Source organism: Pipistrellus hanaki (assembly GCF_964339955.1).
Source record: "Pipistrellus hanaki genome assembly, chromosome: 15".
Taxonomy (NCBI): domain Eukaryota; kingdom Metazoa; phylum Chordata; class Mammalia; order Chiroptera; family Vespertilionidae; genus Pipistrellus; species Pipistrellus hanaki.
The window spans coordinates 51,686,922-51,702,335 of NC_140517.1; the positions used below are offsets into that span (position 1 = coordinate 51,686,922).

Here is a 15,414-nt window from a genome sequence, read left to right on the forward strand (position 1 = left end):
TGTTTGGGGGCAGTTCCCTCAGAGTGGTGCCCTCTCCCGCGGGCGGGGCGCTGTCCGCGGTGCTGAAACTGCCCGCGGTGGCTGAAATGACTGGATTACAATGACATCCGGTGTCCTGGCCACGCCTGCCTGTCTCCTCCCGGGAGTCGTCGGACTCCACGTTCCCGGGCAAGCGGGCCACGCGCGTTTCCCAGCTTCCCGGGAGCTTCTCCCCCTCGAGCTGGTCTGTGGCCGCAGCCGCCAGGGAGCGCGCACCCGGGGACAAGGAGTGTGCATCCCGGGCAGGGACCGCGCATCCCACGGGGAGATTCTGGGACAGAGCCCTTGTCTCTGCCCTGGCCGCTCCTCCCGTTACCCCTCCTGCTTCTCTTCTCACCTCAGGGTGGGGCTCAGGACCCTGGCACAAACCGAGGGAGCAGATCTGGGACAGAGGCTCCTGTGGCCGCAGCTTATAAGCCAAAATCCAGAAAAAGGCCAGAGCGGTGACACACACAGCTCACCCCGGCACCCGCATTCCTCACACGCACCTCACCCTCTCGCACCATGCATGGTTCAACCTCCCACGCACGGTCCCACTGCCCCACGTAGGCCCACCTGGACTACAACTCCCGGCAGGCATCGGGCTTCGCTAGGGCTCCTGCGTGCCACCTTCTAGGAACTCTAAGCCAGGGACACGCCTGGCTCTTGTGGCGCGGTGCATTCCGGGAGTTGTAGTCCAGACGGGTTGCGCGGCGCATTCTGAGTGTTGTGGTCCTGGCCGGCTGCGTGGCGCATTCTGGGAGTTGTGGTCTCGGCTGGCTGCGTGGCGCATTCTGGGAGTTGTGGTCCTGGCATTTGGACGCGCTGGCGGGCTCCTCAGTAGGGCGCCTATGCGTCCGCCCCCGGAAGTGTCCCCTCGCCCCTCCGTGAGGTGGGTCCGAGGGGGCGCCCGCCGCGAGCGTTCGCTGCGCCCCAAAGCCAGACGTGCTGGACGCGGCCGCGGGCGGACGGCCGGTGTGAGGGTCTGACTTCCGGGGCGCCGGACCGATGGACGGACCGAGCGCAGGACTGACTGGTCCGCGGTGGGGCCCCCTGACGGGGCGCGAGGGGCCTACCCCAGCCCGGGGCGCGGGGTCCCCCGGTGGGGGGGGCGGGGGTGTGACCGTCCCGCCGGGTGTGCGGCGCCCACGGGGGGCGTGGGAGGCCGTGGCGGGTGTGTGACCTGAGAGGCTGGGCGGGTGGCTGACCTCGCGTGACCTCCCCAGGGTCCTGGCCGAGGCTGCGACCCAGAAGGGATGTGCCCCGAGTCGGTGTGTTTATCTATTTTTAAATATTTTTATTGATTTCTGAGAGGAAGGGAGAGGAGAGAGAGAGAAACGCCAACGATGAGAATCATTGATCAGCTGCCTCCTGCGCCATCCGGACCTGTGCCCTGACCCGGAATCAAACCTAGGACTTCCTAGTTCATAGGTCAAATCTCAACCCCGAGCCACGCCCCCCAGCGGGTTGTGTGTTTAGTGTTCTGTGTGTGGCAGGGATTGTGTGTGTCTGGCCCTGGCCGGGTCTCGGCTGGTTGGGGCGGCCTCCCCGACACCAAGTGGTTGCAGGTCCGCAGGCTGACACTCTATCCAATGAGCCAAACCAGTTTTGGCTGATTATCTTTTTAGAATACTTTTATTGATTTCAGAGAGGAAGGGAGAGGAAGACAGAAACATCAGCAGTGAGAGAGAACCACTGATGGACTGCCTTCTGCACGCCCCACCCTGGGGATCTAGCCCGAAACCGGGCATGTGCCCTGACTGGGAATCGAACCTCGACCTCTCGGTTCAACCACTGAGCCACACCAAACGAGCTGCCCTGATTGTTTTGAGGATCTGTTTCCTGTGAGAGCGAGTCTGTTTTGAGGATCTGTTTCCTGTTGAGATCGAGTCTCATGTCCCAGGCCCCAGGCCAGCATCTGCCCTCCTGACCGCACTCTGATCTCCCTGCAGACAGGCTGCCGTGCTCCTGCCCGATGGCCACCCCCCAGCCCCCCCTGAGCCCGGCGCCCTGGGACCCGGACGGCGTCCTGCGGGTGAAGGTGGAGGATGAGGACGCCAGCCTGCCCCACGCGGCCCGCCCCCAGGAGGAGGAGGAGGAGGAGGAGGAGGAGGAGGAGGAGGCGGCGCGCCTGCGCTTCCGGGGCTTCCGCTACGAGGAGGCGTCCGGCCCGCACGAGGCCCTGGCCCGGCTCCGCGAGCTGTGCCGCCGCTGGCTGCGGCCCGAGGCGCACTCCAAGGAGCAGATGCTGGAGCTGCTGGTGCTGGAGCAGTTCCTGGGCGCGCTGCCCCCCGAGGTCCAGGCCTGGGTGGGAGCCCAGTGCCCCCGGAGCGGCAAGGAGGCCGCCGCGCTGGTGGAGGATCTGACACGGGCGCTGGACCGGAAAGGTGAGGGGCGGCGGCGGGCAGTGTTCACCGGACTCCCCAGGCAGGGGCCGGGCTGTATGTAATGGGGGAGCTCAGGGGGTCCTCTGTGGGATTCAAGGGCGAGATTCTACAGCCAAAACCCCAGCTTGGCCACTTGCTGTGTGACCTTGTGCAAGTGGCTCAACCTCTCTGAGCTCGTGATGTGACCTTGCACCAGTTACACTGGAAGCCTGTTATCGGTCAGCAGCCTGGGGGGGCCAGAGGGGACTCGGTGTGTTCTTCCTTCCTTACAGACTAGGAAACTGGGGCTAGACGAGGGTCGGATTGCCATGGCCCCCAGGGCTGGCCAGCGGCAGGCCCGGGGCCTCCTCCTCACTCCTCCTTCCTGGGATCCTCCCAGAACCCAGGCTCTGAGCTCCCATCAAGGGTAGGCCAAGTCAGGTGCCCTTAGCCACACTCTGCCCGCCCAGCACCATGGGAAGGCCAGGTCTCAGACTCAGGCTGGTGTTGCTCAATGGTTAGAGCGGGGCCTGCATACTGGAGGGTGGCAGGTTCCATCCCTGCCCGGGGTTGGGGCATGTGAGGGGGGCAGCCAGTCCATGTGTCTCTCTCATGTCAATGTCTATCACGTCCATGTTTTTCTCTCTCTCCCACCTTGGAATTAGGTGGGGTGGGTTTTGAGGGGATTGGAGGCTCTCAGCAGTGACCCAGTGCCCAGCTGGTGTGCCAGGAGCGGCCCACAGGGCCCCTCTCGGAGGGAGGCCGGTCCGAGGCTGATGCCCCGGAGGCCGATGCCCCAGGCCTGACGCTGCGGCTCCCCTGTTTCAGGCTGGAAGCCAGGAGCCGAGCCCCCCGGGGCGAGCTGCAAGCACAGCGACTCGGAGGAGGTGGACTCGGCCGCCCAGGCCCTGGGACCCGGCTTCGGGGACGCCCTCGGACCCCCGATGAGTGCGGAAGGGACGGCGGGGCGCCCGGGGGACGTCTGGACCGAGCCCTGCGCCTCGGAGACGGGTTTCGGGGCCGCTCCGGGGCCTCCCGACGCGGTGCTCGGGGACCAGCCGAGCTGTGACTCCGGGGCCTCCGGGAACATGCCCAGCGCGTGGTCAGAGGCCTCCTGGCCGGGCAAGGCCGCCTCCCCCGTGGATCCCGGCCCTGTGGACGGTGGTGGCGCCGGCCCTCCGCAGACTCACCCGGACCGGGCGCCCTCCGAGGGCGGGGAGCGCGGGGAGACCTTCCCCAGCGCCGGGACCCTGGCCGCGCACCGGAGGGGCCACGCCCGCAAGAAGCCCCACACCTGCGGCGAGTGCGGCAAGGCCTTCGGCCGCAGCACGCACCTGGCCCAGCACCGCATGGTGCACACGGGGGCCAAGCCGCACGCGTGCCCGGACTGCGGCCGCGCCTTCCGCCGGGCCGCCCACCTGGTGCAGCACCGGCGCATCCACACCGGGGAGAAGCCCTTCGCCTGCGGGGACTGCGGCAAGGCCTTCGGCCGCAGCACGCACCTGGCCCAGCACCGGCGCACGCACACGGGCGAGCGGCCCTACGCCTGCGCCGCCTGCGGCCGGGCCTTCAGCCAGAGCGCGCACCTGGCCCAGCACCGGCGCACGCACACCGGGGAGCGGCCCTACGCCTGCCCGGCCTGCGACAGGGCCTTCAGCGACTACTCGGCCCTGATCCGGCACCTGCGCATCCACTCCGGGGAGAGGCCCTACCGCTGCCAGGCCTGCCCCAAGGCCTTCGCGCAGAGCTCCTCCCTGACCGAGCACCAGCGCGTGCACACCGGCGAGAAGCCGCACCGCTGCGGGAGCTGCGGGAAGGCCTTCAGCCGCAGCTCCGCCCTCCTGGCGCACCTGCGGGCCCACGGCCCCGCGCTCAGGTGACCGGCCCGCCGGGCGGCGGCCTCCTGGCAGCCTGGAGCGGAGGGGAGACCCCGAGTTCCCAAGGAGTCAGGAAGGAGGGGGCGGGGCACCGAGGACTCCCCCGGAATGAGGAGGTTCTGAAGGGCAGACTTGGGGCTGGTCCTCAGCCAGGGCAGGGGGTGCGCCTCTGCCGGGACTCGGTGTTCTCAGGGTGATGATCTGGGCCAAGTTCACACTCGGGGTCCTCGCCTGCCCAGCCCGGGGGGACACTGCCCACGCTACCTCTGTGCCTTTCGTTTTTTTATTTATTTTTACTTTTCTGGTTAATGCTCATGCGAAGATATTTTTTCATTGATCTTTAGAGAGAGGGAGGGAGAGAGAAACACGATGGGAGAGAGACAGGGATTGGCTGCCTGCCACACACGGCCAAACCAGGGCCAGGAAGGAACCTGCAACCCACGGACGTGCCCTTGACGGGGAGTGGAACCCTTGGGTGGCAGGGCCAGCGCTCTACCCACTGAGGCCACCAGCCAGCTGAGCCTTCCCACCCGCTGCTCCGCCTCTTCACACCCAGGCCGGCTGGGAGTCCGCCTCCTGCTCCCACCGCCGCTGGGGGCGCTGCTGACCCTCCCGGGGAGGCATTCCTCTGCGCCCGCCCTGCCTGCCACTCCCCACCAGCCCGTGCGTTCTGCCTGCGCTCTTCTCCGCTGTTTTCTCCACGTGGGAACCTCACGTGCACCGAGGAGGTCGCCTTTCTGCGATGGTAGGAAATGGTTCCCAGCCCGGCCCGCAGGGATGAAGCTCGAGCCCCCGTGCCTGCCATTCGGGGGCATTCGCGATGCGGCCCCACCGGCCACGGGGAACGACTTGCAGCTCGTAAAGAAGCCGTGTTTCCTGCTCACGTGCCTTTGTCTCTGTGTCCGCGGCTCCCCTCTCTGCACCCACCACCCGGGTCACGCCTTCTGGAGCGCAGCGTGTGTCCCGAGGGGCCGTGAGCTCCTAAGAGCAGGGCCAGGTCTCGTTCTCTGACCCAAAAGGCGTTCCCATGGGACACAGCAGGCCCCCACGCCTGTCGGTTGGATGCACGGCCGGGGCTGACACCTTCCCAGGCGGCTGCGTGTCCGTGTGTGTGTGTGTGTGCTGGGCTGTCTCCCACCACCGTGGGCTTCACAAGGGCAAGAGCAACCAGATGTCCCAGGGTCCCAGCACTCGATGGCCTCAGTAAAACGTTACCGGCCGGGCCTGGCCTGCCTGGCTCCGAGGATGAGTGTCAACCTATGAACCAGGAGGTCACAGTTCCATTCCCTGTCAGGGCACTTGCCCGGGTTATAGCTCCATACACAGAAGGCCGGTCAATTATTCTCATCACTAATGTTTCTATCTGTGCCTCTCCCTTTCTCTCTGAAATCAATAAAATTCTACTTAAAAAAACAAAAACAAAAAACAACCAAGGAGAACAGGAAGGCTAAGCCCCTGGGAGACAAAGATCAGTATCTTCACGAGAGTCCCAGACACACCTGGATGCAGACAGATGTCCACCCACAAGGCACTGAGGCGGACAGGTGGAGAGCAAGCGGTGGACATAGGAAGGAACTCTGAGACATGGGACATAGGATCCCAGAGAAAGGGCCACTCGGGCCTGGGACAGGCTGCGGGTCTTGGAGGAGACAGACATGAGCCTGCAGTCCGGCTGCAGGGGGACCTGGAGAAGGGGCTCCCCCTCAACCTGGGGCACCCGCTCTGTGTGGCCCCTGACCCAGGGCCTGGCCCGGCTCTGGCCAGCATGTCCGTCCCCACCTCCCTCTGCTCAGCTCGTCCAGCTCTGTCACTGAGGAGTGGACTCCAGCTGACACTCAGAATCTCCAGGTCTGTGTCTGCCCGTGAGTGTCTACAGCAGCAGGAGGGTCCTAGCTGGTTTGGCTCAGTGGATGGAGCATCGGCCTATGGATTGAAGGGTCCCAGGTTGGATTCCGGCCAAGGGCACAGGCCTGGGTTGTGAGCTCGATCCCCAGTAGGGGGCGTGCAGGGGGGCAGCCCATCAATGATTCTCATTATTGATGTTTCTATCTCTCTTCCTCTCTGAAATCAATAAAAATATAAATAAATAAAGCAGAAAGAGGGTGAATGGGGGGAGGGCGGGTAGGAGAAGGAGTCTTTGTTCTTAATCCTCACCTGGGATACTTTTCCATTGGTTTTTAGAGAGAATGCAAGGAAAGGAGAAACATCGGTATGAGAGAGAGACACCCCTTGGCTGCCTCCCACATGTACCCGGACCTGAGGCTGGGCATTGAGCCAGCAACCAAGGTATGTGGCCTTGTACCTGGGGCCCTTCGGTCTCCCGGCCGATGCTCTACCCGTTGAGCCAAACCGGCTAGGGCCAGGATCTTTATTCTCAGTGTTTTTGTTGATTTCACAGAGTGTCCACGGGCAAAGGGGGCTCAGATCTGAGGGGCAGAGAACAGAGGGGAGTCCCATCCCTCCCACAGGGGAGACCTGGCCTTTGGCGGGGACACAGCCCAGCACCGCCACCTGGAGGCCGCCTCACAAAGTGCAGCCTCCCAACTGCCTCCCTGGGTGGGGCTGGGTGGGTTCAGGTGGGAGAGGGTGGAGCCCCCAGCTCCCTACCCAGCAGCCAGGGCGGGAGGCATCCGGGTGCAGGAAGAAAGTCTGGAAAAAGGTGGGCTCTAGCCCCGCCTGGCGGTGCGCAGTGGTTGAGCATCACCTATGAACTAGGAGGTCACAGTCCAACCCCCGGGTTGTGGGCTCCATCCCCAGTGAGGGGCCTGCAGGAGGCAGCCGGTCAGCGATTCTCTCTCATCACTGATGTTTCTCTCCTCCTCTCTGAAATCAAAACGTTTAAAATAAAAGAAAAAGGTGGACCCTGAAACCAACCCTCGGCCCCTCTACCTCGAGTCCCCAACCCAGCACCCGCTGCCCCCCTTCTGGACACAGGGTCCCGGCCCAGGTCCCTCAGCCCGGGCACCCGCCCTGCCGCAGGGCTGCCACTGGCGGGAGACGCGTTTCAGAGTCTTTTCACATTTATTAACTCCCAGGAGGGATGAGAGCTGCTCCCCTCCACACACACACTCCCCACCCGGGGGCGTGCAGCCAGCAGCAGCAGGAAGGAGCAGAGCGGGTGTGTGTGTGTGTGTGTGGCCAGGACACCCTCGGCGGCCCGGGTCTGCAGCCGGATCAGGGTTCTGGAAAAAATTGGCAAAAGAGAAATGGTAGGAGGGGGAGGCCCTGGGTGCAGACCTCCCCCAGCCCCGCAGGAAGGAAGCAGCTGAGTCGGCTGCCCCCCAGCCCTGCCCGGGCCTCCCTCCCGGCGCTCCAGCTCCCACGGCCACTCGCTGCCCCAGGGCCTTTGCACCTGCTGTTTCCCAGGGCACACCCGCCCCACAGAGGGCGCGGGCTGGGCGGGCGTGCGGGGTGCGGAGGGGGAGGAACCCGGAGCCCGGAGCCCGGGGGCCTCACCTGCCACCTGCAGCTCCACGGGGTCGCTCAGCTCGGACACCAGGGGCCAGCGGGAGCGGTAGCGGCAGCTGTAGTTGCCCGCGTGCTGGGGCCCCACGTAGGGGAGCACCAGGTCCTCGGAGGGGCCGTAGGCCGAGGCCACCACCTCACCGGCCGCCAGCAGCTCCAGGGACTCGTGGGCCACGGGCTTCTCGCAGCGCAGGGCGGCGTCCTGGCCCGGCCTCACCTTCCCGCTCCACAGGGCCCGCAGCCGCGGCTTGGGGAGGGGGCCTGGGGGGGCGGGCGGGGTCCGGCAGGTCAGCCCCCCTTCCGGCTGCAGCCACCCCCGGGCCCAGGCCCTCCCCTCCCCCCGGGGCCCAGGCTGGGGGGAGCCGGCCCTCCCCACCCACCGCTCTCCCCTGTGTCCCTGCAGCCGGAGGCCCTGGGAGTCCCCCGGGCCCGGGCCGGTCCTGCTGCTGTTTGGGGGGGGAGGGGGTCCCCTCGTGTGGCCCCAGGGCCCCAGGTGAGGGAAGGGAGGCTTGATGGTGGAGATGGGGCGCCCCAGCCTCTGCCCTGTGGGGACCTGGGTGAGGACACGGGAGGGACAGGCCGACCCCAGGGCCCCGGGGGACCCATGACCCTTCACCCCGCGCACAGGCCCCGGTGGGGGGGCTCACAGGGAGACCCCAGCACCGCTGCTGACCCGGGGAGTGTGTCCTCCCAGGAACCAGGAGGTCCGGGTTCCAATCCCGCTCAGGGAACCTTGCGGGCTCGATCCCCAGTCAGGGGCGTGGGGGAGGCAGCCGATCAGTGATTCACTGATGCTTCTCTCTCTCTCCTCCCTTCCTCTCTGAAGGCAATAAAATACATGAGTAAATAAAGCCCTCGCTGGAGTTCCCAGTGGGCAGAGCCCGCCTGCGGACCAGAGTGGCCCAGGATCGGTTCAGTCCAGGGCGCCAGCCCGGTCCGGGGTCAGGGCATGTGCCTGAGACCGCCAATCAGCGTGTTCCTCTCACACGGATGCTCCTCTCTGGCTCTCCCTCTCCTTTCCACTTTCTCTTAAAAAAAAAAAAAAATCAATGGGGAAAATATTCTCAGGTGAGGATTTTTTATAAATAAAATAAGCCGAAACCGGTTTGGCTCAGTGGAAGAGCGTCGGCCTGGGGACTGAAAGGTCCCGGGTTCGATTCCGGTCAGGGGCATGTACATTGGTTGCGGGCACATCCCCAGTGGGGGGGGGGGGGGTGCAGGAGGCAGCTGGTCAATGTTTCTCATCGACGTTTCTAACTCTCTATCCCTCTCAATTCCTCTCTGTGTAAAATCAATAAAATATATTTTTAAAATAATAATAATAATAATAATAGCCGAGGTTAAACTGGTTTGGCTCAGTGCATAGAGCGTCGGCCTGCGGACTGGAAGGTTCCAGTTTCGATTCCGGTCAAGGGCATGTCCCTTGGTTGCGGGCACATCCCCAGTAGGGGGTGTGCAGGAGGCAGCTGATGGATGTTTCTCTCTCCCTTCCTCTCTGTAAAAAATCAATAGAATAAATAAATAAAGGGCAGACAATTTTTCAAAAGTAAGAATAAAAAATTAAATTAAGACATAATAAAATGAATATTAAGTAAAATGAGAATATTTATATTGTTAACAGACGGCACGGGGACACTGAGGCTCGGGCGGTGCAGAGCCGGTGGGGCGCCCCCCGCGCCCCGCGGACCCCGGGCCTCACCGTCCCACCGCAGGTCCAGGGCGCCGCTGGGCGCGGAGCCGGCGGGCGCGGGGCCCGCGTACACGCAGCTGTAGTTGCCGGAGTCCAGCGGCGACATGTCCCGCAGCTCGAAGCGGGCCTCGGGGCCCTCCGGGCTCTGGACGCCCCGCACGCGGCGCCCGCTCCGGTCCTCCTGCACCAGGGCGAAGCGGTGCCCGGCCCCGGGCGCCCGGCACCGCAGCTGCACCCGCGTGCCCCGCCCGACGCCCGGGGTGCTGGACTGGGCGGAGAGCGTGGGCGCCGGCAGCGAGCCTGCGCGGCGAGGGGGGACCGTTACCCTCCGTCTGCCCTTCCATCCGCCCCTGCGTCCACCCGGGCCTCCCCGGCCTCCCGGCCCCTCTGCTCGTCTGCAACCCGGCGGCCTGGCTCCAAGGCCGAGCCCCGACCCAGGAGCCCCGATGTCACAGGGTCAGCTCCCCGAGGTCAGAGGGTCAGCTCCCCGAGGTCACAGGGTCAGCTCCCCGAGGTCACAGGGTCAGCTCCCCGAGGTCACAGGTCAGCTCCCAGGCCCCATCCCCCGGTGGTCCCTGATTCTCTGTCCCCATGGATTTCTCTCCCACTCCCTTCCTCTCTGAGATCAATGACAATAGATTAAAAAATAAATTAAATAAAAGAGCCCTAGCCGGTGTGGCTCAGTGGATAAAACACAGGCCTACGGACTGGAGGGTCCGGGGTTGGACTTTGGTCAAGGCCACATGCCAAGTTTGTGGGCTCCATCCCCGGTCAGGGGCGTGCAGGAGGCAGCCGGTCCATGATTCTCTCTCCTCATGGATGCTTCAGACTCTCTCTCCCTTCCTGTCTAAAATCAATATATATATTATTATTGCAATATATATAATATATATTATTATTGCTTATTATTGCAATATATATATATATATATATATATATATATATATATATATTATTATTATTATTATTATTACATATACAACCAGTTTGGCTCAGTGACTAGAGCCTGCAGACTGAAAGGTCCCAGGTTCAATTCCGGTCAAGGGCATGTACCTTGGTTGCGGGCACATCCCCAATGGGGGGCGTGCAGGAGGCAGCTGATGGATGTTTCTAACTCTCTATCCCTCTCCCTTCCTCTCTGTAAAAAATCAGTAAAAATATATGTTTTTAAATAAAGAAAGCGAGCAGACCAGGGCAGGGAGAAGTTTTGTCCTCCAGCCGGGGCACCCCCCCCCCTCCCCGCCCCACGGGGCCCCGCGCACCGTCGCTCAGCAGCAGCTCCACGGGGGCGCTGTCCGGGGACCAGGCGGCGCCCTCCTCGCGCAGCCGGTAGCGGCAGGTGTAGAGGCCGGCGTCCCGGGCCGTCAGCTCGAAGGTGATGCGGTCGGGGTAGGTGCCCCAGCTGTAGCCGCTCCGCTCCTCCTGGCCCCCGCGCCGCAGCTGGAACTCCACGCCGTCCAGGGGGGCCTTGCAGCTCAGCGAGAACTTCTCGCCGGGGGCCAGCACCGCCGCCTCCCCGACCCTGCCCACGCTCAGCCTGGGCGCCGGCGGCTGGGCTGCAAGGCAGGGGGCCGCTGGGTGCTGGGGTCCCCCACCCCCTGTCCCCCATCCCCAGCCTGCAGCCTCCAGTCCCCTCTGTTCTCTGGAGCCGCCTCCTCCAGGCAGCCCTCCGGGTGTCCCCCCCAGGGCTCACCCATGTCCTCCACGGCCACGGGGGCACTGGGGTCCCCCACCCCCTGTCCCCCATCCCCAGCCTGCAGCCTCCAGTCCCCTCTGTTCTCTGGAGCCGCCTCCTCCAGGCAGCCCTCCGGGTGTCCCCCCCAGGGCTCACCCATGTCCTCCACGGCCACGGGGGCACTGGGGTCCCCCACCCCCTGTCCCCCATCCCCAGCCTGCAGCCTCCAGTCCCCTCTGGCCTGCAGGAGCCGCCTCCTCCAGGCAGCCCTCCGGGTGTCCCCTCCGGGGCTCACCCATGTCCTCCACGGCCACAGGGGCGCTGGGCTCAGAGGGGGTGCCGCCCTCGTGGGTGCGGTAGCTGCAGGTGTAGTTGCCGGCCCTGAGCACCCGGAAGTTGGCCTGGGCGTCCCGGGGGGCCTCGGCCACCTCGAGGAACTGGGGGTCCCCCTCCCGCTGCAGCAGGAAGGTCACCCCGAGGAGCCCCGCCCGGCACAGCAGCGTGGTGGTCAGGCCCGGCGTGACCCAGGCCACGGGCGAGCTGGAGAGCTTGGGCGCGGGCAGGGTCCCTGCGGGCAGAGAGGGGGAGAGGGGGTGAAGGGAGGGTGTTGGGGTGACCTGGGCGGCTGGCCCTGGAGCCCCTCCCTCCAGGCCCCGCCCCCCGAGGGGCCCCCACCATCAGCCCCGCCCCCCAGCTGGCCCCACCCTCATAAAGGGCAGGTGGCCAGACAGCCTCCCTGCAGCCTCTCCCCCTGGCCTCCTGCCCCTGATGGGCCTCCATCACCCTGCTTGGCCCAGAGCCCTTCCCGGCCTGGGCCCCAATTGTGGGTAAGGCCCCCAGCCAACTTCCTGCCAGCTCCTCCCAGCAGGCCCAGCTCTGAGCTGCCGGATTGGGGCCAGGCGGGCAGGACCCCACCTGTGCCCGAATTGGTGCACCGGGCCTCTGGTGCTATAATAAACTACAGGCCGGGTGCACGAAATTCCTGCCCTCGGGGAGGGTCCCTCCATCTGGCCTGCACCCTCTCGCAGGCCGGGAGCCCTCAGGGGATGCCAGCTGATGGCTTAGGCCCGAGGGGAGTGGGCGGAAGCCGGCAGTCTGAAGTCCTTAGTGCTGCCTGGGAGGCGGGAGGAGCTGGGAGAGGCTCCCTGGCTTCCGGGAGAGCCGAGCTCCCCCTGTGGGAGTGCCCTGACTCCCAGGGGCCAGCTCCCCTCATTGAGCATCTGCCTGCCCCCTGGAGGTCAGTGTGTGTCATAGTGACCCATCGTCTTGCCATTTGGTTGATTTGAATATTAGCCTTTTATTACCTGGGGTAGATAAATACATAGAGGGAGCCAGGGAGGGAGGGACAGGGACATAAGACAGGAGGAATGGCCGAGGCCGGTGTGGCTCAGTGGATAGAGCGTCGGCGGCCTGTGGACTGAAGGGTCCCGGGTTCGATTCCGGTCAAGGGCATGGACCTCGGTTGTGGGTTACATCCCCAGTAGGTAGGGAGTGTGCAGGAGGCAGCTGATAGATGATTATCTCTCATCAATGTTTCTAACTCTCTCTTCCTCTCTGTAAAAAAATATAAATAAATAAAAAAGAGAGAGAGAGAGAGAGAGAGAGAGAGAGAGGAAGAAGGCATATGACAGTCCCTACTGTGTGCCAGGCCTATCCTAAGCCCTTTCTGGGAACTCAGTTATTTTATTCCTCACCAACCCTCTGGGGTGGGTACAGAAACCACCTCATGTTACAGACGGGGAAACTGAGGCTCAGCAATGCCAGGGTCCTGCCCAAAGCCCTCTAGCTGCTCAGGGGCAGGGGGTCCGACAAGGGCAGTGGGGAGGGAGGGAAGGAGGGAGCCCCCACTCACCTGGCCCCGTCACCTCCACCGGGTTGCTCAGCGAGGTCCAGCCGTCGGAGCCCAGGGCGCAGCGGCAGCGGTACAGGCCTTGCAGGCCCTCCGACACCGTCCCCAGCGGGAAGCGCCACTTCATGGCCCACTCATCCAGGTGCACCTGCCCCACGGACACGCCGTCCTTGAACAGGTGGAACTCCGAGGTGGGCAGTTGCGCCTGGCAGACCAGGGTCAGGTTGGCCCAGGGCTCCCGCAGCGAGCCGGCCTCGGCCCACAGGTCCGGGCGGGTCTCAACAACTGTGTGTGTGGGGGCGCGGAGGTCAGAGCCAGGCAGGGGGACAGGGCACCCCCCCCCTGTGTGCTCCCACCGTCCCCAGGGCCCCGTGTACCCTGGGATTCCCCCACACCGTCCTAGGTCCCCCCACTCCCCCACACCGTCCCAGCCCAGGCCCCGACTCACATGTGGCCGCCTCGGCCGCTGGGCCCAGGGAGAGACCTGTGGGGACAGACCCGTGAGGCCCCCATTCTGGCCCCTTCCCGCCCTCTCCCTCCGCCCAGGGGACCCAGGCCCAGGCGCCTCACCCCAGAGCAGCAGCACGGTGGCCAGCGTGAACATGGTGTGAGCCCCGTCCGGCTGGCCAGGGCGGTCATAAGGCCTGAGGGAGGAGGGAGGGGGCAGCGGGTCACTGACCCCTCCTGCTGTTTGTCCTCCCCAAGGCCAGGGGCGTGTGTGTGGGTGGATGTGTGCAGAGGGGGGGGCTTGGCAGGGAGAAGCCCTGCAGCTCCAGGAACCTAAGCAACAGTAAATACACTAAAAAAAGAGCTAAGTTAAGAATAAACAATAAAGAACGGCCCTAGCCAGTTTGGCTCAGTGGATAGAGCGTCGGCCTGTGGACTGAAGAGTCCCGGGTTCGATTCCCATTCAAGGGCACAGGCCTGGGTTGGGGGCTTGATTCCCAGAAAGGGGGCGTGCAGGAGGCAGCCGATCCATGATTCTCCCTCATCATGGATGTTTCTTTTTTCTTTTCATTTTTTTCTTCCTTCTTCTTTTTAAATATATTTTATTGATTTTTTTACAGAGAGGAAGAAAGAGGGACAGAGAGTCAGAAACACCGATGAGAGAGAATCATCGATCAGCTGCCTCCCACACAATCCCCCCCCTGCCCCAGGGATGTGCCCGCAACCAAGGTCCATGCCCTTGACCGGACTCGAACCTGGGACCCTTCAGTCCGCAGGCCGATGCTCTATCCACTGAACCACACGGGCCAGGGCCCCGGACGCTCTTTACGGGAATCCTGGGCAGCGTGTCCGGCCACGGCCCACGAATGCTGCAGGCACTGAATTCCCACCGGGCAGTTCTGACTCAGCAGGACGGGCCACCAGCACTCGAACCCCCGCCTGTGTGCCCAGGCAGCCCTGTCCCCCACACCCAGGGTGCCCGTGGCTCCCTGCCACCGTCCACCGAGAGCCCTGCGTCTCCACCCGGGGAAAGGGGCCCCTCAGCCAGGACTGAGGATCGGGGGGACCCTCGCACCCCCTTCCTCCTGGTACAACGGGAGCCACAGAGTGAGCCGGGGCCGCTCACAGGGAGGCCACGAGCAGCAGGAGGGCATGTGCCCATGTGTCTCAGGGGCACCCCTGGGGGCACCAGGGCTTGGGTAACTGTGCATTCTGGAATCCCCCCCACCCCCAGCTGGGGCCCAGACCCCGCCGGCAGGCGGCCAGGGCTCCGTGCTCCGGGCGGAGGGACAACGGGACCTGGAGGCCTGCCCGAACCCCATCTCAGGGCTTCCCGGGAATCAGGGGTCACGGCTGCTGGCCTCGTGTCCCGGTTTGCACAACAGCCGGCCCCGGTCGGCCAGCACCGGCGTGACCTCGCTCCGGAGCCCCAGGGGTCAGAGGCCAGGGCCCCCAGGGGTGTGACCTCCCTCCCGAGCCCCAGGGGTCAGAGGCCAGGGCCCCCAGGGCGGGGGGACAATGTGCCGGCAGCTGCCAAATTTCTCTGGAGAGCCAAATTTTTTAAACTTTAACTTCTTCTAATGCCACTTCTTCAACATAGACTCCTGTGGGGGGAGGGAGGGGGGGCGTGGCTTCAAGTCAGGTACCAGGCTGTCTGCCCCCCCTGCCCTTGTTCGGAGCTGGGGAATGCCTGAGTGATCCCCAAACGCTGGGACCATTTCTTTCTTTTTTTTTTTAACTTATTTTTTAAAATATATTTTATTTGTTTTTTTGTAATACTTTAAAAATATATATATATATTATTGATTTTAGAGAGGAAGAGAGAGGGAGAGGGAGATAGAAACATCAATTCTGAGAGAAAAGCATTGATCAGCTACCTCCTGCATGACCCCCAATGGGATCAAGTCCACAACCCAGACATGTGCCCCTGGCCGAAATCGAACCCAGGACCCTTCAGCCCGCAGGCCGACGGTCCATCCAATGAGCCAAACTGGCCATGGCCTTTTTTTAAAAAATATATATTTTAT

The 15,414-nt window shown here is 63.9% G+C and overlaps 2 protein-coding genes across 4 annotated transcripts; one reads left to right on the plus strand and one right to left on the minus strand.

Moving 5' to 3' along the window:
* Positions 1-818: 818 nt before the first annotated feature.
* Positions 819-6,609, plus strand: ZSCAN22 (zinc finger and SCAN domain containing 22). Of its 3 annotated transcripts, none has more exons than XM_084906417.1 (3): positions 819-910; positions 1,971-2,405; positions 3,213-6,609. In XM_084906417.1, exons 2-3 carry the CDS (start codon positions 1,994-1,996, stop codon positions 4,262-4,264), a joined length of 1,464 nt encoding a protein of 487 aa, XP_084762543.1. In that variant the 5' UTR covers positions 819-910; positions 1,971-1,993; the 3' UTR covers positions 4,265-6,609. The 3 variants fall into 3 exon arrangements, with proteins under 3 accessions (XP_084762543.1, XP_084762544.1, XP_084762542.1); XM_084906418.1 differs by having other exon boundaries at positions 836-1,061; XM_084906416.1 differs by having other exon boundaries at positions 836-1,054.
* Positions 6,610-7,263: 654 nt separating this feature from the next.
* A1BG (alpha-1-B glycoprotein) lies at positions 7,264-13,574 on the minus strand. The gene is made up of 8 exons (XM_084906420.1): positions 13,511-13,574; positions 13,389-13,424; positions 12,944-13,225; positions 11,387-11,659; positions 10,679-10,972; positions 9,426-9,716; positions 7,718-7,987; positions 7,264-7,443 (listed from the first exon to the last, which is right to left on the minus strand). The coding sequence occupies exons 1-8, from the start codon at positions 13,542-13,544 to the stop codon at positions 7,436-7,438; spliced, it is 1,488 nt and encodes a 495-aa protein (XP_084762546.1). The 5' UTR covers positions 13,545-13,574; the 3' UTR covers positions 7,264-7,435.
* Positions 13,575-15,414: the final 1,840 nt, after the last annotated feature.